Source organism: Mus caroli, unplaced genomic scaffold, assembly GCF_978045245.1.
Source record: "Mus caroli unplaced genomic scaffold, Mus_caroli_1 scaffold_2, whole genome shotgun sequence".
NCBI classification, from domain to species: Eukaryota; Metazoa; Chordata; class Mammalia; order Rodentia; family Muridae; genus Mus; species Mus caroli.
This window is the reverse complement of record NW_028227257.1, coordinates 39,673,051-39,698,388: the sequence shown is the minus strand read 5'-3', so window position 1 is coordinate 39,698,388 and position 25,338 is coordinate 39,673,051. Positions and strand designations below refer to the sequence as shown.

The window sequence follows — 25,338 nt, the reverse complement described above, 5'->3', positions numbered from 1 at the left end:
TCCAGTGGCTGGCTCCACATCGTGTGCATGCAGGTACCACTAACTGGACTTAGTTTTATTTATTCGTAGAAGAATTTATATCTGTATCAATATATGCCTATATGAAGAGATTGGGATGAGAGAGGGGGGTGTGTTAGGGGTCAGATAGAGTAAGTGGGGTATGAGAGGTAGGTATGGTGAAGACACACTGAATAACTTTGTGAATTTATAATCACTATTAAGGAATGAAAATAATTGAAAGATCAAAGAATAAATAACAATATTTTAAAACAAAATTTGATTCCTACTTTTGTCCCCTGGCAATGATGCTGAAAAATAATGAATATATGCTAATAGCACTGAGTAGATGAGATAAAAAGAATGACAAAATAGTTAGATGGATAGAGAATGAGATAAGAATATAGATTGTACTGTTTCTTAATGGATGTTTATATGGTCTTTCTTTCTAAATTCTCATACTGTTGTTATAAGGAAGTACTATTAATATCTGATCTCATTTAATGACATCTAAAGTCATGCAATCAGTATTAGACTTCCATGAGCAGACTAAATGAGTTTAATGAGTGTATGTGAAGGAAATGCATTATTCTGACAACAATTATGAGCACTTCTTTTATCCAGGGCTCTGTAGCTCCTCCTGAAATGGGACATTAGCCCTTTCTCTATATTGGGTAGCAGAGAGCATGATGCAGTTGCCTTAGGGTTGATACTATTTCTCTGCCAATTTTAATTTAATTATGCTGCATCCACTTTAATAATATGCATCTAAGCACCCTGTTTTCCTAATGCAATTCATTCTGAGCTTTTATATTTTTAAGAATGCAAATGAAATTAAAGTTTGTATGTGGAAAAATTCAAGATAGTGTAATCAAGAATTGCACATATACAATTTTTAATAATTACAAAGTTGGTCAGGGAGAGGCCAAATTGTTCCCTGTGATAACAAATTCTGAGAAATTAATTCAATCAAAAAGCAAGCAGTGATGGGGAAAGGCAGGATGGTTATTCCTGGGCATTTTCATTTTTAATTTGCTGATCAGCAAACTGGAGCATCACATTTAAAATGAGCCTTGTAATAATTTCTCCAGTGGACTGAAACCTCAGACTGGCTGAAGTGGCGGAGTTCAGGCTGAGAGGCATCGTCCAATGTGTAGGCTATTAGCATTCATTCATTAATATATATTTATCGAGAACTTCATATATGCCAGGCACTATTTGAGTAGAAGACAAACTATCGATTAAGAAAAACATGAACATCTTCCATTGTGGTCACAGACAGCTATAAAGACTAACAGAGGGAAGGGAGTTATATATATTTTTTTATTAGGTATTTTCCTCGTTTACATTTTCAATGCTATCCCAAAAGTCCCCCATACCCACCCCCCAATCCCCTACCCACCCACTCCCCCTTTTTGGCCCTGGGGTTCCCCTGTACTGGGGCATATAAAGTTTGCAAGTCCAATGGGCCTCTCTTTCCAGTGATGGCCGACTAGGCCATCTTTTGATGCATATGCAGGTAGAGACAAGAGCTCCGGGGTACTGGTTAGTTCATATTGTTGTTCCACCTATAGGGTTGCAGTTCCCTTTAGCTCCTTGGGTGATTTCTCTAGCTCCTCCATTGGGGGCCATGTGATCTATCCAATAGCTGACTGTGATCATCCACTTCAGTGTTTGCTAGGCCCCGGCATAGTCTCACAAGAGACAGCTATATCTGGGTCCTTTCAGCAAAATCTTGCTAGTGTATGCAATGGTGTCAGCATTTGGAAGCTGATTATGGGATGGATCCCTGCATATGGCAATCACAAGATGGTCCATCCTTTCGTCACAGCTCCAAATTTTGTCTCTGTAACTCCTTCCATGGGTGTTTTGTTCCCATTTCTAAGAAGGGGCAAAGCGTCCACACTTTGGTCTTCGTTCTTCTTGAATTTCATGCGTTTAGCAAATTGTATCTTATATCTTGGGTATCCTAAGTTTCTGGGCTAATATCCACTTATCAGTGAGTACATATTGTGTGAGTTCCTTTGTGATTGTGTTACCTCACTCAGGATGATGTCCTCCAGGTCCATCCATTTGCCTAGAAATTTCATAAATTCATTGTTTTTAATAGCTGAGTAGTACTCCATTGTGTAAATGTACCACATTTTCTGTATCCATTCCTCTGTTGAGGGGCATCTGGGTTCTTTCCAGCTTCTGGCTATTATAAATAAGGCTGCTATGAACATAGTGGAGCATGTGTCCTTCTTACCGGTTGGGACATCGGGAGTTATATATCTTAAGAGGAGAATAAGTGGTCTAGAAGTGTATGTTGTGGAGTACTAGAGCAATCAAGAAAATCCTCGCCAAGGGGCAAGAGTTGAAGAATAAGAAGCCAAATATGGGAGAAGCTGCAGGAGCAGCCTCTTGGGTCTTTGTATCCTTTTCATCTTCCCTGTCCCCCATGGCTAATGGAGCATAAGCCGGTCAGACTTAAGATTTCAGAGGTTTGGATGAACTTCCACACATATTCAGCTTCATTAGACGAAGCTGTAGAGAGGATTAGCCTGAACACGTCCCAGAGAGTGTTGGACAGCTGCCAAGGTTCTGGAATTAAACCCGTGTTCTTGGAGTCTCTGGATGAGAAAAATGAGTCCAAAGCCAATGATTAGAAAGCCAGAGATGAAGGGACCTGGGCAGAGATGATCATGCCCTCTTGTATTCTTGCTCTGAAAATGGGTGGCGGGCACATTTTAGAGGCCATACTGTGCTACTAGTGCAAAAATAGATTATTTACTAAAAATAGCACAGGTGTTCAATGCTAAAGTCCTGCATTCATGTTTTGCTTCTTCAATTTTGAAGTTTTATTTTTACTTTATGTGTACGAGTATTTTGCCTGCATGCATGCCTGTGTACCATGCACAGGAGGAGGCCAGAAGAGAGTGTCAGAGCCTTTAGAACTGCAGATAAAGATGATTGTAGGGCTGGTGAGATGGCTCAGTGGGTAAGAGCACCCGACTGCTCTTCCAGAGGTCCAGAGTTCAAATCCCAGCAACCACATGGTGGCTCACAACCATCCGTAATGAGATCTGGCGCCCTCTTCTGGAGTGTCTGAGGATAGCTACAGTGTACTTACATATAATAAATAAATAAATCTAAAAAAAAAAAAGATGATTGTAAGCCACCATGTGGGTGATGGAAACCGAACCTGGGTCTTTTGTAAGAGCAACAAGTGTTCTTAGCTGCTGAGCCATTGCACCAGCCCTCAACATCTGCTTCTTAACTAAATTACTTTCCAGTTGTGGGACTTGAAGCAATTGGCTTATCTATCCAGATGAGGCTTTTCACAAAACACACCTAAGAAAATCTCTACAACAGCGTTGCTGGAGAGCCGGCAATGGGTCCTCATGATGCCTGATTCCTGGATGTTGCCACTATAGCCTTGGGGATCCTTCAGTGCACCCCAGAGGGCATGCATGTCACCTGACTTGCTTGAGGTGGCCCCTTCAAGTGTTCATGCTGTGTGTGGCTGACTGAGACTACTTGTGTGTGTGTGTGTGTGTGTGTGTGTGTATGTGGTGGGTTGGGTGGGTGGTTCTGTAAAAAGGCTGTGTCATCTTTAAGCCAATCAAAGTTTCTGTTTATAACAAATAAGAAAATGTTACAGTATGCATCCTATGGTTAACATTTATTGTAAGCTAAAATTGGACGTTAGAGTAATCTTATGAATACAGAACTCCCATCTAAGGAGCTAAAACAGTGCTTACAGTTAGGTTTTAAAAGCTCGGAAACCTTCATTTCTCTGTCCTGGGATGCATACGCTTATGTAAATCACTACTTACTTTATGAAGCTAACTTTGACATTTATCTAATGTTTATCATCTCTCATATAAAGGAGAAAATACATCAGTAAAGACATACATAAAATAACAATATTAAGAGAAATGGAAAATAATAACAGATCCCCCCTTTTAATGTAACCACCTTATAAGGGGTGATTTCAATCCCATAAGCTGTTAGGTTTATATGTTGAGACAGAGTTTGCATTCCTTTGAGAAAATGAGCACATGGCTCCTATAAAATGGCAATAACTGCAACATAATTATTTAGAAAGAATTCTGTTTCCCCAGATCTGTGGTGACTGGCACCTTGAAACCACAACCAGAATCTAAGCAAGAACTTAGCCTATGATGTTGGCATCTTACCAAGGATGGTACTGTGTAGGTTAAGTTTATTTATTCCTTTTCCTCTGCTATGTATTTGGAGGGTTAATTAGGCCCCAACTTCACCACAAGAAGGTAAGATTAAGCACAATAATTAAATGTTTTAAAACATTACAGAGATGCTTAATTTAAATTATAGTAAAAAGCATTTCTGATCTAGTCAAAGCTGCTGTGATCTGGACGAGTTAGATCCCCAGACTGCTGCTTAGCAGAAATTTCCCCTGGGGACCTTCTGCAACTGGCCTTTGGGGAAGATGAAAGTTCAAGACCAAAGTGTGAAAGTGCTCTCTGTGCTCAACTCCAGCCTAACAAACAGAATATAGAGGTAGGACATGTTCAGGATCTGCACAGGCATGGGGTACTCCTTGTCTTCATTGCCTCTTGGAAGTTGCTTTGTACTTGGAGACAGGGACGAAAAATGCTCCTGCTGGTGAACGCTGCTTTCCCTCAGAAGCAAGGATGCAGCTCTGACCAAAGCAGCAGTTGTGGGCTCCCCACAACACGCACACCTCCCCCTCTTCCGTTTTCCCTTGGCCCCTCAGCTTCCCTCACCTCTATTCTCCTCTATAGGATTGAAGTTTGGGATCAACTTACACTGTAATCTTGATCTAGTCCCTTTCTCCCAATTAGATGTAATTGTCCAAGAGATACCTAGAAATGATTTTTGAAAGTGGTTTTAGCAGCAATATTAGGTTAAATGAAATAGCATTTATTTGTTGATTTTACTATAGTACGTGCGTTGTTTTGGCCTGGTGTTATTGGCTTACTTTGGAAAAGGTGGGGAAACATCCCAGTCTTACTTTACTCTGTGTCTATTATTGGATGGTCAGTTGCTACTAGGCATATGGCTTCCTTAGAAAGCCACTGGCTAGTGTATTGTAACAACCAGGTTCATAGATGAAGGGGCCATGGTCTGTCTCACTAAGATCACATAGGTACTGTCTTCTTCACACTCTGGATGCTTAGGAGTTCACCCACATAATACCAACATTGAAGGTACTATCTCCCCATAATGAAAACCTAGGTTTTTTAAAAAGTGAAATTTTCAGGAAGAAATGCAAAATCACCCACCCCCCATCACCATCATTTTGCTATCCCTATGGCAACTACCTCTTGAATAAGCCCCCAAAGCTGCAGGTGGCAAGGGGACAAAACAGAAGTGGGACAGAGAAGAGAGGGCATCTCCTCCCCTTCACATTCAAGGGAGGGCACTGTCAATCCTTCTGGCACTTAGAAGGAGCCAGCTCTCTGGCAATTGGCATGTTCTAAGAATGAGGCCTTTTCTGTGTACATTACTTGTATCTGAACATCTCCTCTTTCTGCCAAAAACTTATAGTATTGGTATATGTCCCAATCCAAAATCTCACTGTTGGAACTCAGATTCTCAGGTCTCTCGGTTAGCCTCACTTTTTCCACGGGAATACCTTCACTTTTTTCCAATTTATCAGCAACTGTGAATGGAAACAAACCAGAAGATAGAATACTTGGGCTGCAAGAAGTAACAGTCAACTTGGAGGGACACTTAGACTCATTCTGCTTAAGTTGTGCAGGCATCTGGACTGCTGACAGGGAGGCTCCATGGGAATAGAGCCTTGCTGTGTTTTGTTTATTTGGATATTTTTAAAAAAAAACAAAAGGTGGGAGAAGGTCTGCACTTGCTTTTGAAACTCATATACACATCATTAGCATAGATTCTCATGAGGATGTGGGCAAGGGGACGAGAGCAGAGGTTTGAAAGGGATGCCCAACAATCCCCTCTGTGCTGACTTTTTCTGGCTTGAATACTCCTAATAAAATGTACAGTTTGAAACCCATATGTAAAAAAACCAGTAAAAACCATAAAAATGTAGAAAGTAGATATGTAGCAATTCCATTATCATTAAACATATGATATGATATAATGATCCTGTCATAAATAGCCTCTGAAGCTCAAAAGCAATTTTTTTCAAGCCCTTTCTCTTCCCCGATGTCTGGGATACATGTGTAGATGTTCTTCTGAAGGTAGAAGTTAATGACTAGACCTACTTCTATCTAGAACTGTGTTTTATCTCTCTGAGTAATTTTGTAAGATGCAACGAGACATACAACTCAGATGAGCCCCTAAGAATGCAGACTGCCCCATGCTCTGTTTTTGTAGACAAGAATTTCACGGTAGAACAACGACAGTTTGAACCATAGAGTGACCCCCTCCTGGGTATCTTCTATTTTTTTCACTAGGATAATTTTTTTTTCATTTTCATGTATTTCTTTTTTGAGATGGGATGTCTTTATTTAGCTCTGGCTGGCTTCAAATTTGAAGTGACCTTCCTCTGATTCCCTGTCCCAAATGCAGATTACAGGCCCATACTACCATGCCCACACTAGGAACTTTTAACAAGCCATCCAATATTATATAAGTTAGGCTTAGGGGAGTTTGCTTAATCTTTATCAGTTCAAGAAACCATCATTTAGCAGGGCATAGTGGTACACACCTTTAGTTCCTGTACTTAGGAGGCAGAGGTAGATGGATCTCTGTGAGTTTGAGACCAGCCTGGTCTACATAGTGAGTTCCAGGAAAGCCAGAGCTACATAGTGAGACCCTGTCTTGGAAAAAAAAAGGAAAAAATATTATAACAATAAGTAAAGCAGAAGTGTTTAGAGATAAATATTAAAAATTAAAGAGATATGTAGAATCATTTAGAACTTTTTAAAAAAATAATTAAGGCTACTCAAACTCTAGATTATATTAAAAATATTGCATTAATCAGATGTTAGTAATATATTCACTATTTTGATAAATCTATGTCAACGGGTATTGATTTATGAGTGCAGATGTATGTCTGTGCACATGCATACAAGTGTAAGCATGTGTGTACGTGTGTGTACGTGTGTGTGTGTGTGTGTGTGTGTGTGTGTGTGTGTGTATCCCTGTGTGTGCAGATGTGTGAGTATGGAGGCCAGGAGTCAACCTTGGGTTTCTTCCTTCAAAGGCTATCCATCTTGTCTTTTGATGCAAGGCCTATGGCTGTTGTAGAACTCACCAAGTAAGTAGGCTAGCTACCCAGGAAGCCCAGGGATCAGCCTGTCTGCTTCCCCAGAGCTGAGATTACAAACATGTGCCACCACGCCCGGCTCTTTTTTTTTAGAATGTGGATTTTGAGTTTGAACTTACTTCTTCATGCTTGCACAACAAGCCCTTCAGCTGCCAAGCCATATCCCATTCCCACCTGGTGTTGATATTTTAAAAACTGCTTGGTAAAAGTCTGTTTTATTTCTAATGTTGAGAGATTGAACAAACCCACATTTTTGTAGATGCTAGGCAAGTGTTCTATCACTGAGGTAAGGTTGAGGTCTGTTTATATTAAGATGGATTATGAGTGCTGAGGGTGGTGGCACACACCTTCAATTCCAGATCTTGGGAAATAAAAGCAGGCACATCTCTGTGAGTTTGATGCCTGCCTGGTTTACATAGAGAGTTCCAGGCCAGGCAAAGCTATACACAATGATAGTTTCTCTCAAAAACCAAAACCAAAAGCAAATAAACAAAAAAAACAACCATCGAACAAACAAACACCCCCTCCAAAAGAATAATGAGGATTACTCACTATAATCTGCCACTTTCTTGTAATGATTTAGGGCAACTTCACAATTTTGCAGAACGTTAATTCCTGACAAGTATCTGTACCCCTAGAAAGCAAGTATTCATGGGTGTTAGTATTCAAAGAATGCTGTAGTTACATATGTTTTTGTCTAAGAATATTTAATTTACCAACCAGAATCATCTGGGACATCATGCTTCCTCCAGCACTTCCAAAGGTATAATATATCAGTGCCTAAGGTACAAGAAATACAATGACATAGGTTTCCTAAGTTTGGAACTCAAACCAAGCACTGTTTTTTCCAGTAATGACCTGAGAGCCACTCACTCCAAAGTATGTCCCAAGTTCCAATCTGTTCTGTTACGATGGTTTCCATTTGGGGGGTTACCAGGGAGTAGAGAGTGGGATAAAGGCACGGCAGATGGTACACCATTTTTTTTTTTCATCTTAAAATTCTATGAAGTAGATATTATATACCTTTGGCAAAGAACATGGCATATGAAGCCTTAAGCAGTTTGTGGCAGATTGTTAAATTTCTCTGTTTAGTGGGTTCTTTTAGTACCTCACTACAGTGAGCCTCTCTAAGAATAGATTGTATCTAGTGTTCCTTTTAAGTAAAAGTTTGTCCCAGGGGAAAAAAATAGTGTTGACTTTACCTTGGCTTGGTCATATTCCATTCCTATTCCATAAGAAGATAAAAATCCTAATGCCTGAAGGGCAAAAGAAAACACAAAACTGAATCAATCAATTTGTTTCATAATTGTTATCTATATATTTATCTTTTTGGACATACTTATTTTATGTGTGTGATTGCTTTGTCTGTATGTATCTATGTGTACCCCACACGTGCCTGGTGCCCTCAGAAGTCAGAAAAGAACTATTGGATTCCCTGAAACTGGAGTTATAGATGGCTGTGAACTGCCATGTGGGTTCTAGGAATCGAATCCTGGTCTTTTGCAAGAGCAACAAGTACTAACCACTGAGCCATCCCTCAACCACATAATATTTTGGCCTATATTGATAAGAGATATTGTATGTATGTTTTTAATAATAATTTATACTATTGGCTTACTTATAACACTATAACAAAGTATTTTTGTTACAGTTATGAGAATTTGGAAAATATTACAGTATTGGGAGGATTACATGATATATGTGAATCTTTAATAATTCTTATTGTACTTTAGAACAAGGCTTAGAAATAAAACATTGTAGTCAGGCATGGTGGTGCACATCTATAACCCCAGGAGGCTGAAGCAGGAGACTCATAGCATCAGGCCATCCTGGGCTACATAGAAAGACCTTGTTTCAAAAACAAACAAAAACAAAAACAAAAACAAAAGCAAGTAAACTAAACAATGTTATAAATGCATGGTTGATATATGTTTTCCTTTTTGTAAATATAGTTTCCTCTGATATGTTAATATTTTAAGCCTTCTATTCTTCTTCCTTTGCTGTGTTATGGGACTTGAGCACAGGGCCTCACATGTGATTAGCAGATGCTCTAAAACTGAGCTATTTCCCCACCTGTAAATTGAGCATCTTCAGTCATATTTCAAAAATAAAATAGGATTGATATAACAAGATATTTAAGTCAAAATATACTGAATAAAGAGGGAAAGTCTAATCACAGAGCAAGATGGAGGTATTGGGAGCCCCAGCCTCCATCCACCACAGAAACAGTATGCCATCCAAAAGTTTTTATAGAAACCACAGAAATAAGTTAAATCGGTGCATCAATGTGATGCACCAAGCTGGAAGTGCGAATCAAAGCCCACATTGGCAGCTCCCAGATGGTTTGACCTATGATTTTTCACATTCATGATGGTGTGAAAGCAATATATGTTCAGTAGAAACTGTGTTTCAATCCGGATTTTGTCATTTCCTGGGCTGGTGGCATGGGATACTATACTCTCAGGATGCTGGGCAGGGGCAGCGAGCTGCAGTTCCTGGGCAAATATGGTCACAAGAGTGGTCCACTGTGTGATGTTTGTGTTGGCAAGTTATAGTGTTTGGAAGGTGACACAGACTTAAGTGCATTTTAATTTGTGATAGTGTCAATTTTTATCAGCTCTTTCAGGTTCCTTCCTTCCAGCAGCTGTTTGTGTGAGGCCTTCTTGGTTCTGACTGGGCCACTATGGTAGTCTCTAGTCTCCTCATGCTGGTTCTTTGTCTGCTGTTACTGTTAGACCCCCTCATCAAGCTCCTAAGTATACAAGCTCACACTAGGTTTTTTTTTTTTTTTTGACAGAGTTTATAAGAATGCTGTCAAATATCAAACATGTCAAGATGCATCAAGATCCAATAATTTAATCACCTCAGAAAATGAGTAATTGTATCATTTCAAGGATAAAGAACTTGGCTACTTCTTGTTTATTTATTTAATTGTACCCATATATGAACACATATGTGTATGCAGAGGCATATAGTTCCTCAGGTACCATCCTCTTTTTTTTTTTTTTTGAGGCAGAATCACTTACTGGCCTGGAATCCAGTAGGCTAAGCTAGACTGGGATGGCTGGCCAGAAAACCACAGGGATTACATACTGTCTTTGCCTCCCTAGTGCTGGAGTTAAAGGTTCATGTGATCAGCCCTGGTTTTTTTATGTGGGTCTGGAGCTAGAACCCATATCCTCCTCTTTACAGAGCAAGCACTCTACCAGCTGAGCCATATTCCCAGTCCTGTATTCCCAGTTCTGTATCCCCAGTCCTGTATCCCCAGTCCTGTGTTGTGTCTGCAATTAGGAAGTTGGCTCTAGAAGTTGTTATTTTTTCCTCGAAAGCATAGTAATTCTAGCATATTAGTCTAACTTGTGCCCTTTACATAATCTGCCCTCTGATCGTGCAAATCTTCATGTACTTCTTTAGGCTTACGAAGCTTCCCTTTAAAGAAGGTGCACAGGAAACACTCCTTGCAAGTGGAAAGACTCTGTAAGTCCTCTGCATCTGACAACGCGTAGTTGAAACGGCTAAATTGGCTCTTTGTAAGGACACCACTAGCCCATTTTAGATTTAAAGAAAAAGAGTTTCCTCTTGGCACTCCTGGCAGTTCTTGATCCTGCTCAATTTAGAATCTGGCTCAATTATGCCAAAACTTTGACAGTAAACAACCATACTGACTTTTAAAGGGAAGGTATCATTCGGGCCCCTGAGAGTACATCATTTTGTGCAGAGCCCAGCAAACCTGTTGGTTTGATCCTTTGGGAAAACTATATAAGCTGGTGAAGTTGTGAAGTTGGCATTAAATGCCCATTCTGTGTTGGGGAGGGGACATCTCTCTCTCTGTAAAGCTCACTGAAAATATAACGTCTGGAACATAGTGGCACTACTTTGTGTGATCAAACCAGGGTCATGCTTCTTCACTCTTTAGCAGAGGAATAATGATGAAAGGCTCTATATTCACCTGATTTTTATTATTTTTATGCAGCATGACAGGACAATAGAAGAAGCTGGAAGATATCAAGGCTGTCATTTAGAAGAATGTGCTGAGGACTGTCTGCCCTGTCCTTTCCTTTATACTTGGGCATTGCCACCTAGCAACATCACAATCATCAGCCTTTAGTAGTTCCTTTATTTTTTTTTCCCCTTTCCTTTTTTGAGATAAGGATAAGACTAGATGAATTGTAAAATGATTAAGTCTTAATTCAGGAAAGAAACATATTGTGAGTTGAAAGAAGAGCGGTAACATCTGTGACACGTTAGCAGCTTTGAAGGTCACATTCTGCATACTGGATTGCTCATAAGACTGGATTCTGAGTTCTGCCATTTTGCTCATGCCATTTAACACAGGGTCCCTGGGAGTTACTGTGAAGGTTTTAGTGTAATGGATAGTTCATTGTATTTTAAGGTAAATTACTTGGGCTAGGCAGTAACAACTTAAAAATAAAATATTCCTCTGTTTTCTTTTTCTAAGAAATTGTTAACAGAGGAAAAAGATTAAGTAATTTCCCTCTAATTACTGCACAAAGCTGGGAAGCTCTGTGATCAAACCACACGTCAAAGCAAAGTGTGAATCAGTTTTAATGAGTCACACAGACACTATTAATATAAGGCCATTAACGTCCAAACACTCAACAGAAGCCTGGAAACATCAAAGCGATTATTGGATTGATACTAGAGATGATCTTTTCAGCCATTGCATGGTGCTAATGACTATGGTCCTTCCAGGAAACACTTCAACACTTCAACTTTGAGAAAAATGAAGAATGTGTGGAGCCTTTGCCATTGAGATATAATTATTTTCAAGTCACAAAAACATGTTATAATGTCATGTCACTCACATCTTTTTCTTTTATACATCCATTGTAGTGTTTTTATATGCTAGAAGGGATTTTCTTAAATCTGTAGGAAAATTGTTTTGAATTGTATTGCCAACAAAGTGTACATATTTAAGTCCAATAACTTTATTTTTTTTTACATTTATGGGTGATTCTGTGTGTGTGTGTGTGTGTGATAATATGCATGTGGCATTCAGAAGACAATTCCTGGGAATCAGGTATAATCTTTCACAGGCAATCAAATTCAGGTTTCAGGCTACATGGACAAGCACCTGAATTGGGGCTGACTTACAGGTTCAGAGGTTCAGTCCATTATTGTCAAGACAGGAGCATGATAGCATCTAGGCAAGTGTGGTGCAGGCAGAGCTGAGAGTTCTATATCTTCATCGGAAGGCAGCTAGCAGAATACTTGTTTTCAGGCAGCTAGGATGAGGGTCTTAAAGCCCACACCCGCAGGGACACACCTATTCCAACTTCTAATAGTGCTACTCTGTGGGCTGAGCATATACAAACCATCACATTCCACCCCCTGGCCTCCATAGGCTTGTCTACACATGTGAGTCTATGGGAGCCATAACTAAACATAGCATAATGCAAAATACATTTAGTCCAACTTCAAAAGTCACCATAGACTATAGCAGTCTCAACAATGTACTAGCATCTCCAATACACTGGAGTCTTCTGCTGCAACTAGGCTTCACCAGTAGCCTCTCATAGACTCTCTTCATGGTGCCAAGCCTCAACTCCTTTTCATGACCCCTTCAGTCCTGGGCCATCAACCACAACTGAGGCTTCACTTTCACCAATGGCCTTCCATGGCCCCTCACAGTGCCAAGCCTCAGCTGATCTTCATGATGTCTTCATACCTTGAAAACCAGTACTATCTGGGTGACTCTTACACATTACCAAGTACAGCTGCTGCAGGAGGTTCAACCTTGGCTATCTCTGGAATGCAGCTTCTTTTTGCTCTCAGAAAACACTTCCCAGAAGATTTTACCTCAGTGATGCTTGTCTCTTTTTAATCACCATTAATTTTTTAGCTCCAGCTAACCAGCATCAATTTTTCCAGTACTCCCTTCTATTCTAGACTCTAAAGCTAGAGCCATGTGGCCAAAGCTGTTGAGTTCTGCTGTTTGCTGGGGCTGGAACATGGCCAGATCCCCTGTTCTATTACATTACCACCAGATTTCTGTTTTCCAACTCCTTCACTGGTAGTGGTAAGTGGTAAGCTTGGCTGTCCTGGAACTTGCTCTGTAGACTGACTTTTGTTTGAGCCATTTTCATGGAGACCACTCTGTACAGTTCTTATCATCTGGAAGGTACTGAATTGTTGTAGAGTATTGTAGTGTGCTGTCTTTATACTTAATTACTGTTGCTGCCCTCTGAAGGATTTGCTTCAGTTTATATGGATTTTTAAAAATGTGGATCTTTCTGAGATCTCTGACATTTCCACTTTGTTTTTCAGAATTTCTGATTGTTTTCCCTTTCCCTGAGACATCATAAGTATCCATGCACACACACACACACACACACACACTTTACATATTATGTATACACACACACACACACACACACACACAAACACCATAAACACATACAGACATAATATATATAATATCATATATAATAATGTTATTATTTGGTCACATTTTCCAGTTCTTTAGGTGCATTTCTGTGTGACATTATCCTCCTAGCTTTCAGAAACATTTCCAACAATACAGACAGTGTTCCTAGATCAGGCTAGCTCAAACAGCACGCTAGCAAAGATGTACCCGAACACCACTATTAAAGAGTTATCTGGTCCCTGACATCAGCTAGCCACCAAACTCCTTGTTTGTGGCACAAAGTCTCTTCAACTTCATGTTCTTTGTAAAACAAAACAAAACAAAACAAACAGCAGCAGCAACAAAAAAAAACAGCAGGAAAGCAACTCCTAGGGAAGGAAGGGCCACACCTACAGGGACAGGGTTGATAGTCCAAGTTCAGCATCAAATCCAGACCCAGTCCTGGAGAATTCCTGCTCCTCCACGTGCACAAGATGTTCCCCAGGCCATAAGGAGTTAGAATAAAAACAAAAGGAGTCCAGGATGTCACAGATGGTAGAAGAGGGCTTTACTAGAGGACTTTATTTTATTATAACTTGCCATATTTTAACAGTATGACTGAAACTTGCATATCAGATCAGTGTTAACTTTTAGGTTAACTTTGTTCACACACATTCTGTCTTCTGGTCTTCCTTGAGAGACCAGACACACACATACTGGGCAGATAACCCCATTTTTACATATGAGGAAATGTAAAAATGTATAAAACGAGGACTGGCTGGCCCTAAAGACAGAGCTCTTGAAGTGAACAGGTCCGTTTGCTTCAGTGTTCTTCAGCCTTTGCTAAGGAGCCTGGCAGGTACTTTTCACTTACTTCTTCCAGCGGTTTTGTGAGGCTTGCACATTATTTAACAGCCTCCTTCTCAGGTTTAGGAAAACTGAAGTTTGGACTCATAACTTCTTTGGGGATATCAAAAGTGAGCACAAGATGGAAAAGTGACTAGGGTGCAGAACTCAGAGCAACATATGATCGACATGGTCTGGGAACTCCCTGCTTTGCTACCTCACTGTGGCACCAAGCAGCCTGCGACTGCATTTCCTAGAGTTGCCTGTCACTGCCCTCTTCTCTATAAAAAGAGGATCATGGCAGTTCACTGCCAGTGGTTACAGCTTAGAGCTGTCTCTTCTGCTACTAGGCTTGCCTTAGAAAATTGTCTTCTGATTATCTTTAAAGACAATGGCAAGAAGTTCAATCAGAGGGTAGTCTAGTTGAAATATACATGCATTGACAGTAAGAAAAGAAATTATGAAAGTAAGGAAAGAAAGGTGGTATAAATGCTGGGGACATCCAGAGCTTTATATTTTTGGCTAATCAAACTCTGCAGATTCAACAAATCTTGTATTTTGTTATCATTCACAGATCTCTCCATTGGGTGTGTGTGTGTGTGTATACATATATATATATATATATATATATATATATATATATATATATATATATATATTTATTTATATATATTTACAAGAAAAATTCAGAGGTGTTAAAAACAAAGTCCTTCAACATAAATTACGATCATCTATAAAATGATGGTGCTGATCTCCATGTATGTAAATAGAAGAACACCCATGGTATTAAGTGAACAAAGGACTGCTAGGGAGCAGCAAACCTATGTGGTCTTTTTTTTGGGGGGGGTGGGGTTTCGAGACAGGGTTTCTCTGTAAAGCCCTGGCTGTCCTGGAACTCACTCTGTAGACCAGGCTGGCCTCGAACTCAGAAATCTGCCTGCCTCTGCCTCCCGAGTGCTGGTATTAAAGGTGTGTGCCACAACACCCAGCTATATGTGGTCTTATTTATTTAAAAATACCTTATATAGCTGTAACAGTTCTAAAAGTATAATCGTAGGGACAATACTTTTTATAGCTTTCTTCTGCTTTACTGAAACTCTGTCTTGAAGTCACTATCACCCTCTTATCTATCAACTTCTCTCCTTTTTATAATGAATGAGCATGAGGTTCCAAGAGTATAAGAAAATACCCTACAATAACTCAATTAAGCCATCCATGACCAATTAACTAATAATTCATTCAACTTTGCATTTTTTTTTGTCTTGTCATAGACAGTTTGCTAAATGTCCGAGACTATTGGGCAACATGTAGGATCCAACATTTTATAATTATCTTAACTTTATAGGTACGATTTAGAGACATTGCCATATTCATCTCGGGTATTTGGTGCAACTTCTTCTGGCTCAGCTAAGCATACAGATCCACGGGACCGCCATGAACCTCATTTGCCACCAGTCGTATTGGAAAGCAGGGGGCAAGGGAACCACAGTGGCCCAGTGGGTAAGCATCAAGCCTTCATCAGCAGTGTATACAGTCTTGTAGGAGCTGTCATCCCAAGATACCTCAGAAGGGGACTCAGATGCAAGATATGACCTCCATGGGAAGGACGCGAAAACCACCTTGGTGTAAATGTTTTGTTCCTCACAATTATGACTCTACAAGTACAGACACGGCTTTCCCATCAAAAGATCTACCACCATCAGGTTCAATAGTTCATTATAGTTTCTCTCTCTCCAAAAGTTTGCAAGTCAGAGGCCATTTCCATCATAAGTCATGCTAGGTAGAGACATAGTTAATATTTTATTCTTATCAGGTTACCTGGGAAACAGAATTAGAGTGTGAACCAAAGGTCAGATTCTCATGCAGAAGAAGGGAAAGGGCTTTATAAGTAGCTTACCCACTAGGCAAGCATAATAGTGTATTCAAACTTAATCTGACACTGCCTAGTTTCTGTATTATACTGGCTGATGACAAAAACGGTTTCTAGGTGTTCACCTTTTAGGTAACTTTACTTTTGTCTTCATATGTTCTGAATACTTATATTTTTATTTTTGTTAATGGCCATGAATTTTGTCTGTAAGACAGATACAACCTCTTAATAAAACACTATAGTAACATAAAAGCACACCCTAGCTTTGTATTAAGTAGCTGAAACAAAATGATGGGTGTGGTTGCATGGTAATCTGGATGGTCTAAAAAGAGAGCTTCGCCGAGCAAGAAGCCAAATGAAAACTCCATGGTGGTCCTTATAATATCTGAGCCAGGGGCCTGGCTCCTGAAGGCCTTTGCCTTTTATTCCCTTCCTACTTTCCACCTCTCTCTTGCTAGGTAGCCAAAGAATGACCTTAAACTCCGATTCTCCTGCCTCTGCCTCCTGAGTGCTGCAATTACAGCATGGACCACCGAGCCCTGTTGTAGGAGATGCTGGAGCTCACACGCAAGGCTTCATTCATGCCAGGAAAGTACACTCCCAAGTGAGTTACATCCTCAGCCCCAGCTTTTTGATTTTCTATGAGATGATTATTTTATTCCTCACACAAAGTAAAACACATCTATTAAAATAGAAAAAGAAATTCACTTAGCTTATAAATGATTTGAAATTGAAAGTCGGGCAAACATTACTTTAAGAATAGATTTTGTTCCATATTTCTTTGTAAAGATGAACATATTCTATATGTAGTTTAACAATATTTGGGTTCAGAGGTCTTATGTCAAAATATGCACATGGATAGATGGGAAGATAGATTAGAGAACAGCATTGCTCCTATGAACTAGAACAATTTATCCTTACTTCCTGCTTTACTCCCAAAGGACACCATTTCATTGTGTTCTGTGTGGCCATAGGTCTGGGTCCATGCAGTAGGGAGAGCATATTACTTATTTTCCCCTTTCATATATTTGTCTATGTTAACTGTGGTGTAGCTATTGAAAAAAATTTCATTGTCTTCTAAAACTCACATTTTGGGCTTTGTATGATCCTTCTTTAGCCAAGGACTCATATAACTGAATAGCTGCTGTTATGTTTTGCATGCCGAAACTTCCAAATAGCAAAGCATCAGCCATTTTTTCCATAGCTTTCAAATTTCCCATATTGGCTGCTCTGGTGAAGAGTGTGTAGGCTCTGTTTTGAGAATATAAAGTAAGGAAGTTGATTACCAAAAATGAAAATTTCTGCTCCTTACCTTTCTAGCAGAATAACTGTAGTTGTCATTATTAGTAATGATGCAGATTTGGTGGATCCATTACATCTCTAGACCAATAATGTTTTCACCTCTGTGTCAGACGAAGATTTAAATTTCAAATATGTCTGACAAATTATGAAGTTACTAAAAAGGAGATATTTATGAAATATATACTATGTGTCTAGACTATATACCAACTCAAGTGAGAAATTAAAGATATCCTATAGTGATCTCTACCATTATTAATAATGATTTGTTTTATAAAATAAATTCCAAAAGATACAAGAATTATTGTAAACTAAAATGTCACATCTAGGAAACCTATATAACAAACTTTTAATGGGTGGGGCTTTAGACTAAGTGCCTGGATTCAAGTCCTGCTCCACTACTAGTTGGAAAACTTCAAGCTAACTTCTCTGTCCCTTCTTTGGCCACAACACTAGGATGGTTGTAGCACCTACTTGATAAGGCCACAGTGAGATGATTCTTATGGCATGCTTGGTGTAGTGCCTCATTTAGCTATCGCTGATAGGATGATCACGTTGACCAAAACTTTAGAGCATAAATTAAATGGTAAGTGGTGTAAACATAGGCATGCCAGGTGGTGGTGGTGCACGCCTTTAATCCCAGCACTTGGGAGGCAGAGGCAGGCAAATTTCTGAGTTCAAGGCCAGCCTGGTCTACAAAGTGACTTCCAGGACAGCCAGGGCTGTACAGAGAAACCCTGTCTCAAACAAACAAACAAAAAACATAGACATTGTAGGGTTGCCTTACTCTGCATTTCCAGTTAGAAGTCACATGATCTGTATTACCAGTAGTGAAAGAAAGTCTATTAAGACTCAAACACATGTCAGAAATTTTTTCTTACTTTTATAACATTTTTTTTGGTAGTGGCAAGACAAAAAAGCATTAACCATAATTTATAATCTTGGCTCAAATATAGGAACACACAGACACACACAGACACACACACACACAGAGAGGAGAGAGAGAGAGAGAGAGAGAGAGAGACTAAGAGTCTTAATCTTATGCATAGTCTATCTGATGCTAAGAGACATTTCCAGTTGGCAGACTTGAGTAGAATAGGTTAAGGGAAAAGAGCCCCAGGCAGAGAGACATCCAGTTAGGCGTTTGAGTTCCACTGGAACAAACTAGAAGCCAGAATGTCAAGAATTCAATCAATCATAGTGAAAGGAAGGTAAGATTCTGGAAATCAAAAAACAGAGAGAACTCTTCAAGGTCAATATGATGACTTAATCTTGATTTTCAACTTGCTAGATTTAGTATCACCATGGAAACATATCTCTGGGTGTTTCTGTTGATAGAGTGTTCATGCAGGTTTAACTAAAGGGTGAAGCCCCATCCTGTTCCTGACTGTGGGTGGTACCATCCCACAGGCTAGGGTTCTGGACTGACAAAAAGGAAAAGAGCAAGCTGAACATAAATGGCCATTCATCTCTTTGCCTCCTGATTATGAACACAGTGTGGCTAGTTGTCTCATGGGCCTGCTGTCTGACTTCCCTGCCATGATGGGACCTCAAGCTGTTATACAACAGAAAAGCCTTCTTTAAGTTGCTTTGTCAGATATTTTGCCACAGAAACGAATAAAGTAGCTGACACAGAAAACGTGTATTGATCTGTGAGGCTGTTGACATAGTAAACCTGACTATGTCGATTACAGTCTTTTAGAATTGGTTTGTGGGAGGAATGTTGAAGAGTTTAGAAATTTGTGCTAGAGAAACCCTATAAGCAGAGCTTAGTGAGCCATCCTGGGGGGAATGTGGAAGCCCAGGATGTAGAGTGCATTCGGTTATACATTAGAGAGCAATTATGTTATATTTTGGCCTCATCTTTGCTCATGTTCTTTACTTGGATGACACTAAATTAAAAGTCATGATAAACTAGTTTGTTTGTTTGATAAAATCTTACGTCAGGATAGCATTTAGGCTATGGTATGGCTACTTCTCAGTGTACTTACATGAAACTTTGAGAGAGAAAGCAGAAAAAACAAGAAAGGCAAGAAGCTTGGTGAGGAAAGGATTGTGAACACAAGAGATCTGAGCAAGGAAGGGTTGGACAAAACCCTATTACAAAAATGGGGAACAGAGCTAAACAGAGAATTCTCAACTGAGAAAACTGGAAAGGTTGAGAAACACCTAAAGAAATCCTTAATTATCAGGGAAATGCAAATCAAAATGATCCTGAGATTCCACCTCACACCAGTCAGAATGGCTAAGATCAAAAACTCAGGTGACAGCAGATGCTGGCTAGGATGTGGAGAAAGAGGAACACTCCTCCATTGTTGGTGGAATTGCAAGCTGGTACAACCACTCTGGAAATCAGTTCTGGCGGTTCCGCGGAAAATTGGACATAGTATTACCTGAGGACCCAGCTACCATTCCTGGGCATATACCCAAAATATTCTCCAACATATAACAAGGACACATGTTCCACTATGTTCATAGCAGCCTTATTTATAATAGCCAGAAGCTGGAAAGAACCCAGATGCCCTTCAACAGAGGAGTGATACAGAAAATGTGGTACATTTACACAATGGAGTACTAATCAGCTATTAAAAACAGTGAATTCATTAAATTCTTGGGCAAATGGATGGACCTGGAAAATATCATCCTGAGTGAGGTAACCCAATCTTAAAAGAATACACATGGTATTCTATCCACTGATAAGTGGATATTAGCCCAAAAGCTCTGAATACCCAAGATACAATTCACAGACCACATGAAACTCAAGAAGATGGAAGACCAAAGTGTGGGTGCTTCAGTCCTTCTTAGAAGGGGGAACAAAGTACTCATGGGAGCAAATATGGAGACAAAGAGCAGAGCAGAGACTGAAGGAAAGACCATCCAGAGACTGCCCCATCTGGGGATTCATCCCATAAACGGTCACCAAACTCCGACATTATTGTGGATGCTAAGAGATGTTTGCTGAAAGAAGCCTGATAGAGTTGTCTCCTGAGAGGCCTTGCCAGAGCCTTACAAATACAGAGCCAGATGTTCATAACCAACCATTACACTAAGTGTGGGGTCCCCAATGGAGGAGTTAGAGAAAGAACTGAAGGAGCTGAAGAGGTTTGCAACCCCATAGGAAGAACAACAATTTCAACCAACCAGACACCCCAGAGCTCCCAGGGATTAAACCACCAACCAGAGTACACATGGCTTCAGCTGCATATGTAGCAGAGGACGGCCTTATCAGGTATCAATGGGAAGAGAGGTCCTTGGTCCTATGAAGCCTGGATAGATGCCCCAGTGTAGGGGAATTGAGGGCAGGGAGGTGGGAGTGGGTGTGTGGGTAGAAGAACATCCTCATAGAAGCAGGGGGTGGGGAGATGGGATAGGAGGTTTCCAGGAAGGGGGGGGGGGCATGGTAAGGGGATAACACTTGAAATGCAAATAAATTTAACAAACAAATTAATCAATAAGAAGAAACCTCACACTCTTTACTGGGATAATAAAATAGGTCTCTGAGAGCAATAAAGAGTCTAACTTAAGGAAGTATAAATTCACATGGGTAGAGAGAGCCTAGGCTAGATCAAGAGGTAAGTGTGTACTTGCCATGGCACTCCAGTGGAGTCAGCCTGTCAGGCAGAGATGCCTAAAAGCTGTTCACGAGGAAAAGAGTTTCAAGGAAGCTCTCCTCCTGGAGTCTGACGAAAGCCAGCTCTCCAGTTGGGTCAGTTTGACAGGCGAAAGCCTGGAAGCTGCCCACGAGGAAAAGAGTTCCACAGAAATTCCCTCCTGGAGTTTGGCGTTTCCCCTAACCCATAAAATTAATTTTTCATTCCCGCGTTAGTCTAGTGTATGGATCCACGTGCTCTCTTTCAATATTTTCCTATCATAAGTGCCTTTTAAGATTGAATTCTGACATAGCTAAAGCCGTCCGCCAATGTTCCAACAATCCTAGTTCGTCCTTAGCAAGACCTTGGGCTTGGAATTCAGTACTGCCCCTGGTATTACACTATCTCTTTGAGTAAAAGTTAGGTCACTGCCCTTCACAGGAATTTACCATCACTAAGGAAGAAGGAAGTTTCAGACCAAAGGAGAAACCAGAATAGATACTTAGAACTGTAGCAGAGTTACACCCATACACACGTATTTACAATGGCCTAAGGGGAAGGTGGACTATACAAGAGACTAAAATAGGAACTATGGAAAGGGCGCGAAGCCCTTGACCCTGGCTTCTAAGACTAGTGAATCTTAGGTGGAGCCCTTGTTGATCCCAGCTGTTATCAATGAATTCTATCCCAGGTGGTTCCCATTAGACTTTTTGTGTTTGCATTCCTCTGTTTTAAGTAAGATTCCAGTTACCTCAATTGTACCTTGCGAATATGTCACCCAACTTCCTTATTGTCCTCTGCATAAAAAGTCTGATGCTCGAGTTGTAAAATGACACTCAGATTCCACACGAACTCTCCTGTGTGTGTCTGTTTGTCACTCATCCACACTTTGCCCACCCGTGTCGAGAGACCCCGTTCCATGCAGACACAGGGACCCAGAGGGTCTGCGGCATGTACTGTTAAACTTAATGATCAGAGTTCAATCCACAAGACCCACACTGTGGAAAGAGAGAACTGACCTATACACTTGTGACTATACACACAAATAAAAACATAATAAAAATTTGTGATTAATAAATGAGAGCGCTTGCCGGGCGGTGGTGGCACACGCCTTTAATCCCAGCACTTGGGAGGCAGAGGCAGGCGGATTTCTGAGTTTGAGGCCAGCCTGGTCTACAGAGTGAGTCCAGGACAGCCAGGGCTACACAGAGAAACCCTGTCTCGAAAAACCAACCAACCAACCAACCAAACAAACAAACAAACAAACAAAACAAATAAATGAGAGCGCTTGAACTGAGAATGTCACTAAAGAGATTCCTTGATAGAAAATGACTACCTATGGAAGTGTTTCCCTGGGGATAGCACCCAGAAACCACTCCATGTTCCAAGAGGACCAGCACATATCTCAAACCAGCTGAAGAACTTAGTAGTGTTGTTCGTGTAATACTGGTTTTGCAAGCATAAATGATAAAGAGGGAAGGAAATGTGGAGACTATTCTAAGGCTGGGGTTTGAGGTTAGGCAGTGTATTGATTGCAGGATCAGATTCCTTATAAGGAAGCGAAGAGATCAGTGAATGAAGCTGGGCTGATAAAGCCGATGCTGCCCTGAAGACCCCAGGATATAGGAGATGCTGTGAATGTGGAATGTCCACTGCGGAAAGTTGGCATGAAGTACAGCCAACTTGAGAGAGTCTACTGCAGGTGGCAAAGCTGGAAAGAGGGACTGCCCAGTCCCTTTGAGCTCACATCTCTCAACCACAAGCCCCAAATGCTGCACAGAATGCTGTATGCAGGATTTGTTGTTTGCTCTGTTGGGTTTCACCCTTGCTTTGATCTGAGGTTTTCATGACATGTTTCCATTTCTCCCTCTTGGAATGAAGTATTTATACCATGCTACTGTATATTATGAACATGCAGCTTGGTGTTTGTGTTTTACAGTGGCTTTTGGTAAAAGTTTTTGTTGAGTTTCAGAAGAGACTGGAGTTTGGTTTTTTTGAGCAGTTAATGACCTTGGAGAATTGTAACAATGAACTAAATGAAATTTTCATTATGAGATGAGCATGAGACTTTAGGAAGCAAGGGTGGAATGTTATGCTTGAAAAGTTGTGCTTTTGGACGTCAAATTGACAAGGGGTGGATATGTGATAATCTTGCCAGACTGATGCAGTCAAAATGCTTCTGGATGTGTCGTTGAGGTTGCTTATGGAAAGATTTAACTGGGGAGTGTAGACTCGCCCTGAGTATGGGTGGGGCCATCATGTGGGCGGGGCTCCTGTGCTGAATAAAGCTGAATGCAAATTAACTGATCATTTGCTTTCCCCTCTCTCTGCTTCCTGCTCTGTGACCAGGTGCCTCACAGTCCTGCAGTGTGACTTCTGCGTCAGTATGGCCCTGTGCCCTGGAACTATGCTCCAAATAATCCCTTCCTTAAGTTACTTATGCTTTGTCACACGGATGAGAAAAGTAACTAAGAGTCCATAGAGACAAATGTCTGGGACAAAGGACAGACACCAGGAGGAGAAGCTGCCATTGAAGTGTAGGTCCCCTTGAGACCTTCTGTCACCTCACCTGCTGCTGTGAAACCCCATAGTCTACTGGAATGAGAAGGGTACCAACAGAGACCAGGGAAAGGAAACTAGCAGGGCATTTCTTGCTAGGTTCAGCCTAGTGCCAAAGAGGCAGCAGCAAGTATGAACAAGTCTTTGAGGATATCTGTAATTCCATGAGCAGGGTTGGCCTTATAGATTTCTTATTAGGAAATTCCAATGTCATAAAAGAGATACTAGAAGCTGAATCCCGGACCAGGGAAGTTGCTTCTGGCTAGGAAAGATTAAGATCTGGACTGCAATACCTAAGAGGAAAAAAAGAAAAAAAAAAAAAAAGGAGGAGAAGCTGACTCACGTGGACAGACAGACAAGAAAAGCTGAGCAGCTGGCACCGTCTGTAAAGGCTCTGACACTGGTTACTGAGGCAGAGGCTGGGGAAGGAGGTCCAATACTTCTCCATGGCTCACTGGAAACTTGCTGTGGACAGCAGCTTAGCTTCAGCCTTTCTTTCTGTCAGGGAGTAGCTCTTAGTGAAGGACCAAGCTTAGACATCACCACAGTTTCTCCACACAGGTAAGTCTGTCCTTCTGATGTCTACTTGTAGATCATCATATATTTGAATTTTTTTTTATCACGTTATGTGTATGGATGGTTTATCTGTGTATCACATGCACGGTACATGTAGAATCCAGAGGAGAGTATCATATCCCCTAGAACTGGAGTTACAGATGGTTGTGAGCCACCTTGGGAGTACTGGGAATCAAACCTGAGTCTTCTGGAAAAGCCAAAATTGTTTTTAACCTCTGAGACCTCTCTCTAGCCCTGATATTATCTATATTTTTAATGGGAATAATGTTTCTCCATTTATACATAGGAATGTAAATGAATGAAAGAATGAGTTCAGAATGTAGCTATGGACAAACCAAAAGGCTCAGTGCTGTTTCAAACTACGCCGTTCTTATCCTGGGATGTGAGAAAACAAGGAGGTGGGCTGGAGAAATGAAAGGACTCCCTGTAACTCCTCACAGTAACTTTTCTCTCCACCTTCCTGCATCTTAGATATGAATAGACAGGTGTGCTAAATGTAAAGACAGAATGCGCTATCTTAACAATTCAAGAGTTTTTGCTTAGCATTCCTATAAATTCTTGGAATGTCTTGCTTTGAGCAAATCCAAATCTGGTTTTCTGTTTTCCATTGCCCAGAAGGGTCAGGCACTCAACCCATAGCTGCATCTCTGCTGCTGTGCAAACAAGCTGCTCTTCTTTTACTCTTGAGGCAGGGAGTGGGCCAGAATAGCCTGGGCAAAGGAATAGCCTGGCATAAAGGCTCCAGCACTGATGGAAGATTTGCTCTCAGGACTGTTTTTTTCCCCTATTGTTTGTACCCAAGAGAAAGATCCCTTCTCAATGTGAAGTGAATAGCTACTTGGGACTTTCTAAGAATGTTTTTCCCCTATCAGACCAAATCTAGAGTATTCTGCGGCTTGACAGGAATACCTAGTGGCTTCTTTTCTCTTGACATTCTCATGGTACAGGGTGAGCATGAAAGGTCAGGAACCAGGACCCCCTCGGACTCTACAGTTTGCTCCCC

General features: G+C 40.7%; 1 protein-coding gene across 4 annotated transcripts in view; it reads right to left on the bottom strand.

The window, feature by feature from the left end:
* Sel1l2 (SEL1L2 adaptor subunit of SYVN1 ubiquitin ligase) overlaps nucleotides 1-25,338 on the bottom strand; it is a 164,968-nt gene that overhangs the window by 30,969 nt on the left and 108,661 nt on the right. For all 4 annotated transcript variants that reach the window (XM_021150042.1, XM_021150051.2, XM_021150056.1 and 1 more), the window contains 6 exons: nucleotides 17,400-17,562; nucleotides 8,431-8,484; nucleotides 7,949-8,008; nucleotides 7,781-7,862; nucleotides 5,493-5,647; nucleotides 4,791-4,847 (listed from right to left, as the gene is read on the bottom strand). In XM_021150042.1, coding sequence (XP_021005701.1) covers nucleotides 4,791-4,847; nucleotides 5,493-5,647; nucleotides 7,781-7,862; nucleotides 7,949-8,008; nucleotides 8,431-8,484; nucleotides 17,400-17,562 — 571 coding nt within the window. The remainder of the gene's footprint in view (nucleotides 1-4,790; nucleotides 4,848-5,492; nucleotides 5,648-7,780; nucleotides 7,863-7,948; nucleotides 8,009-8,430; nucleotides 8,485-17,399; nucleotides 17,563-25,338) is intronic.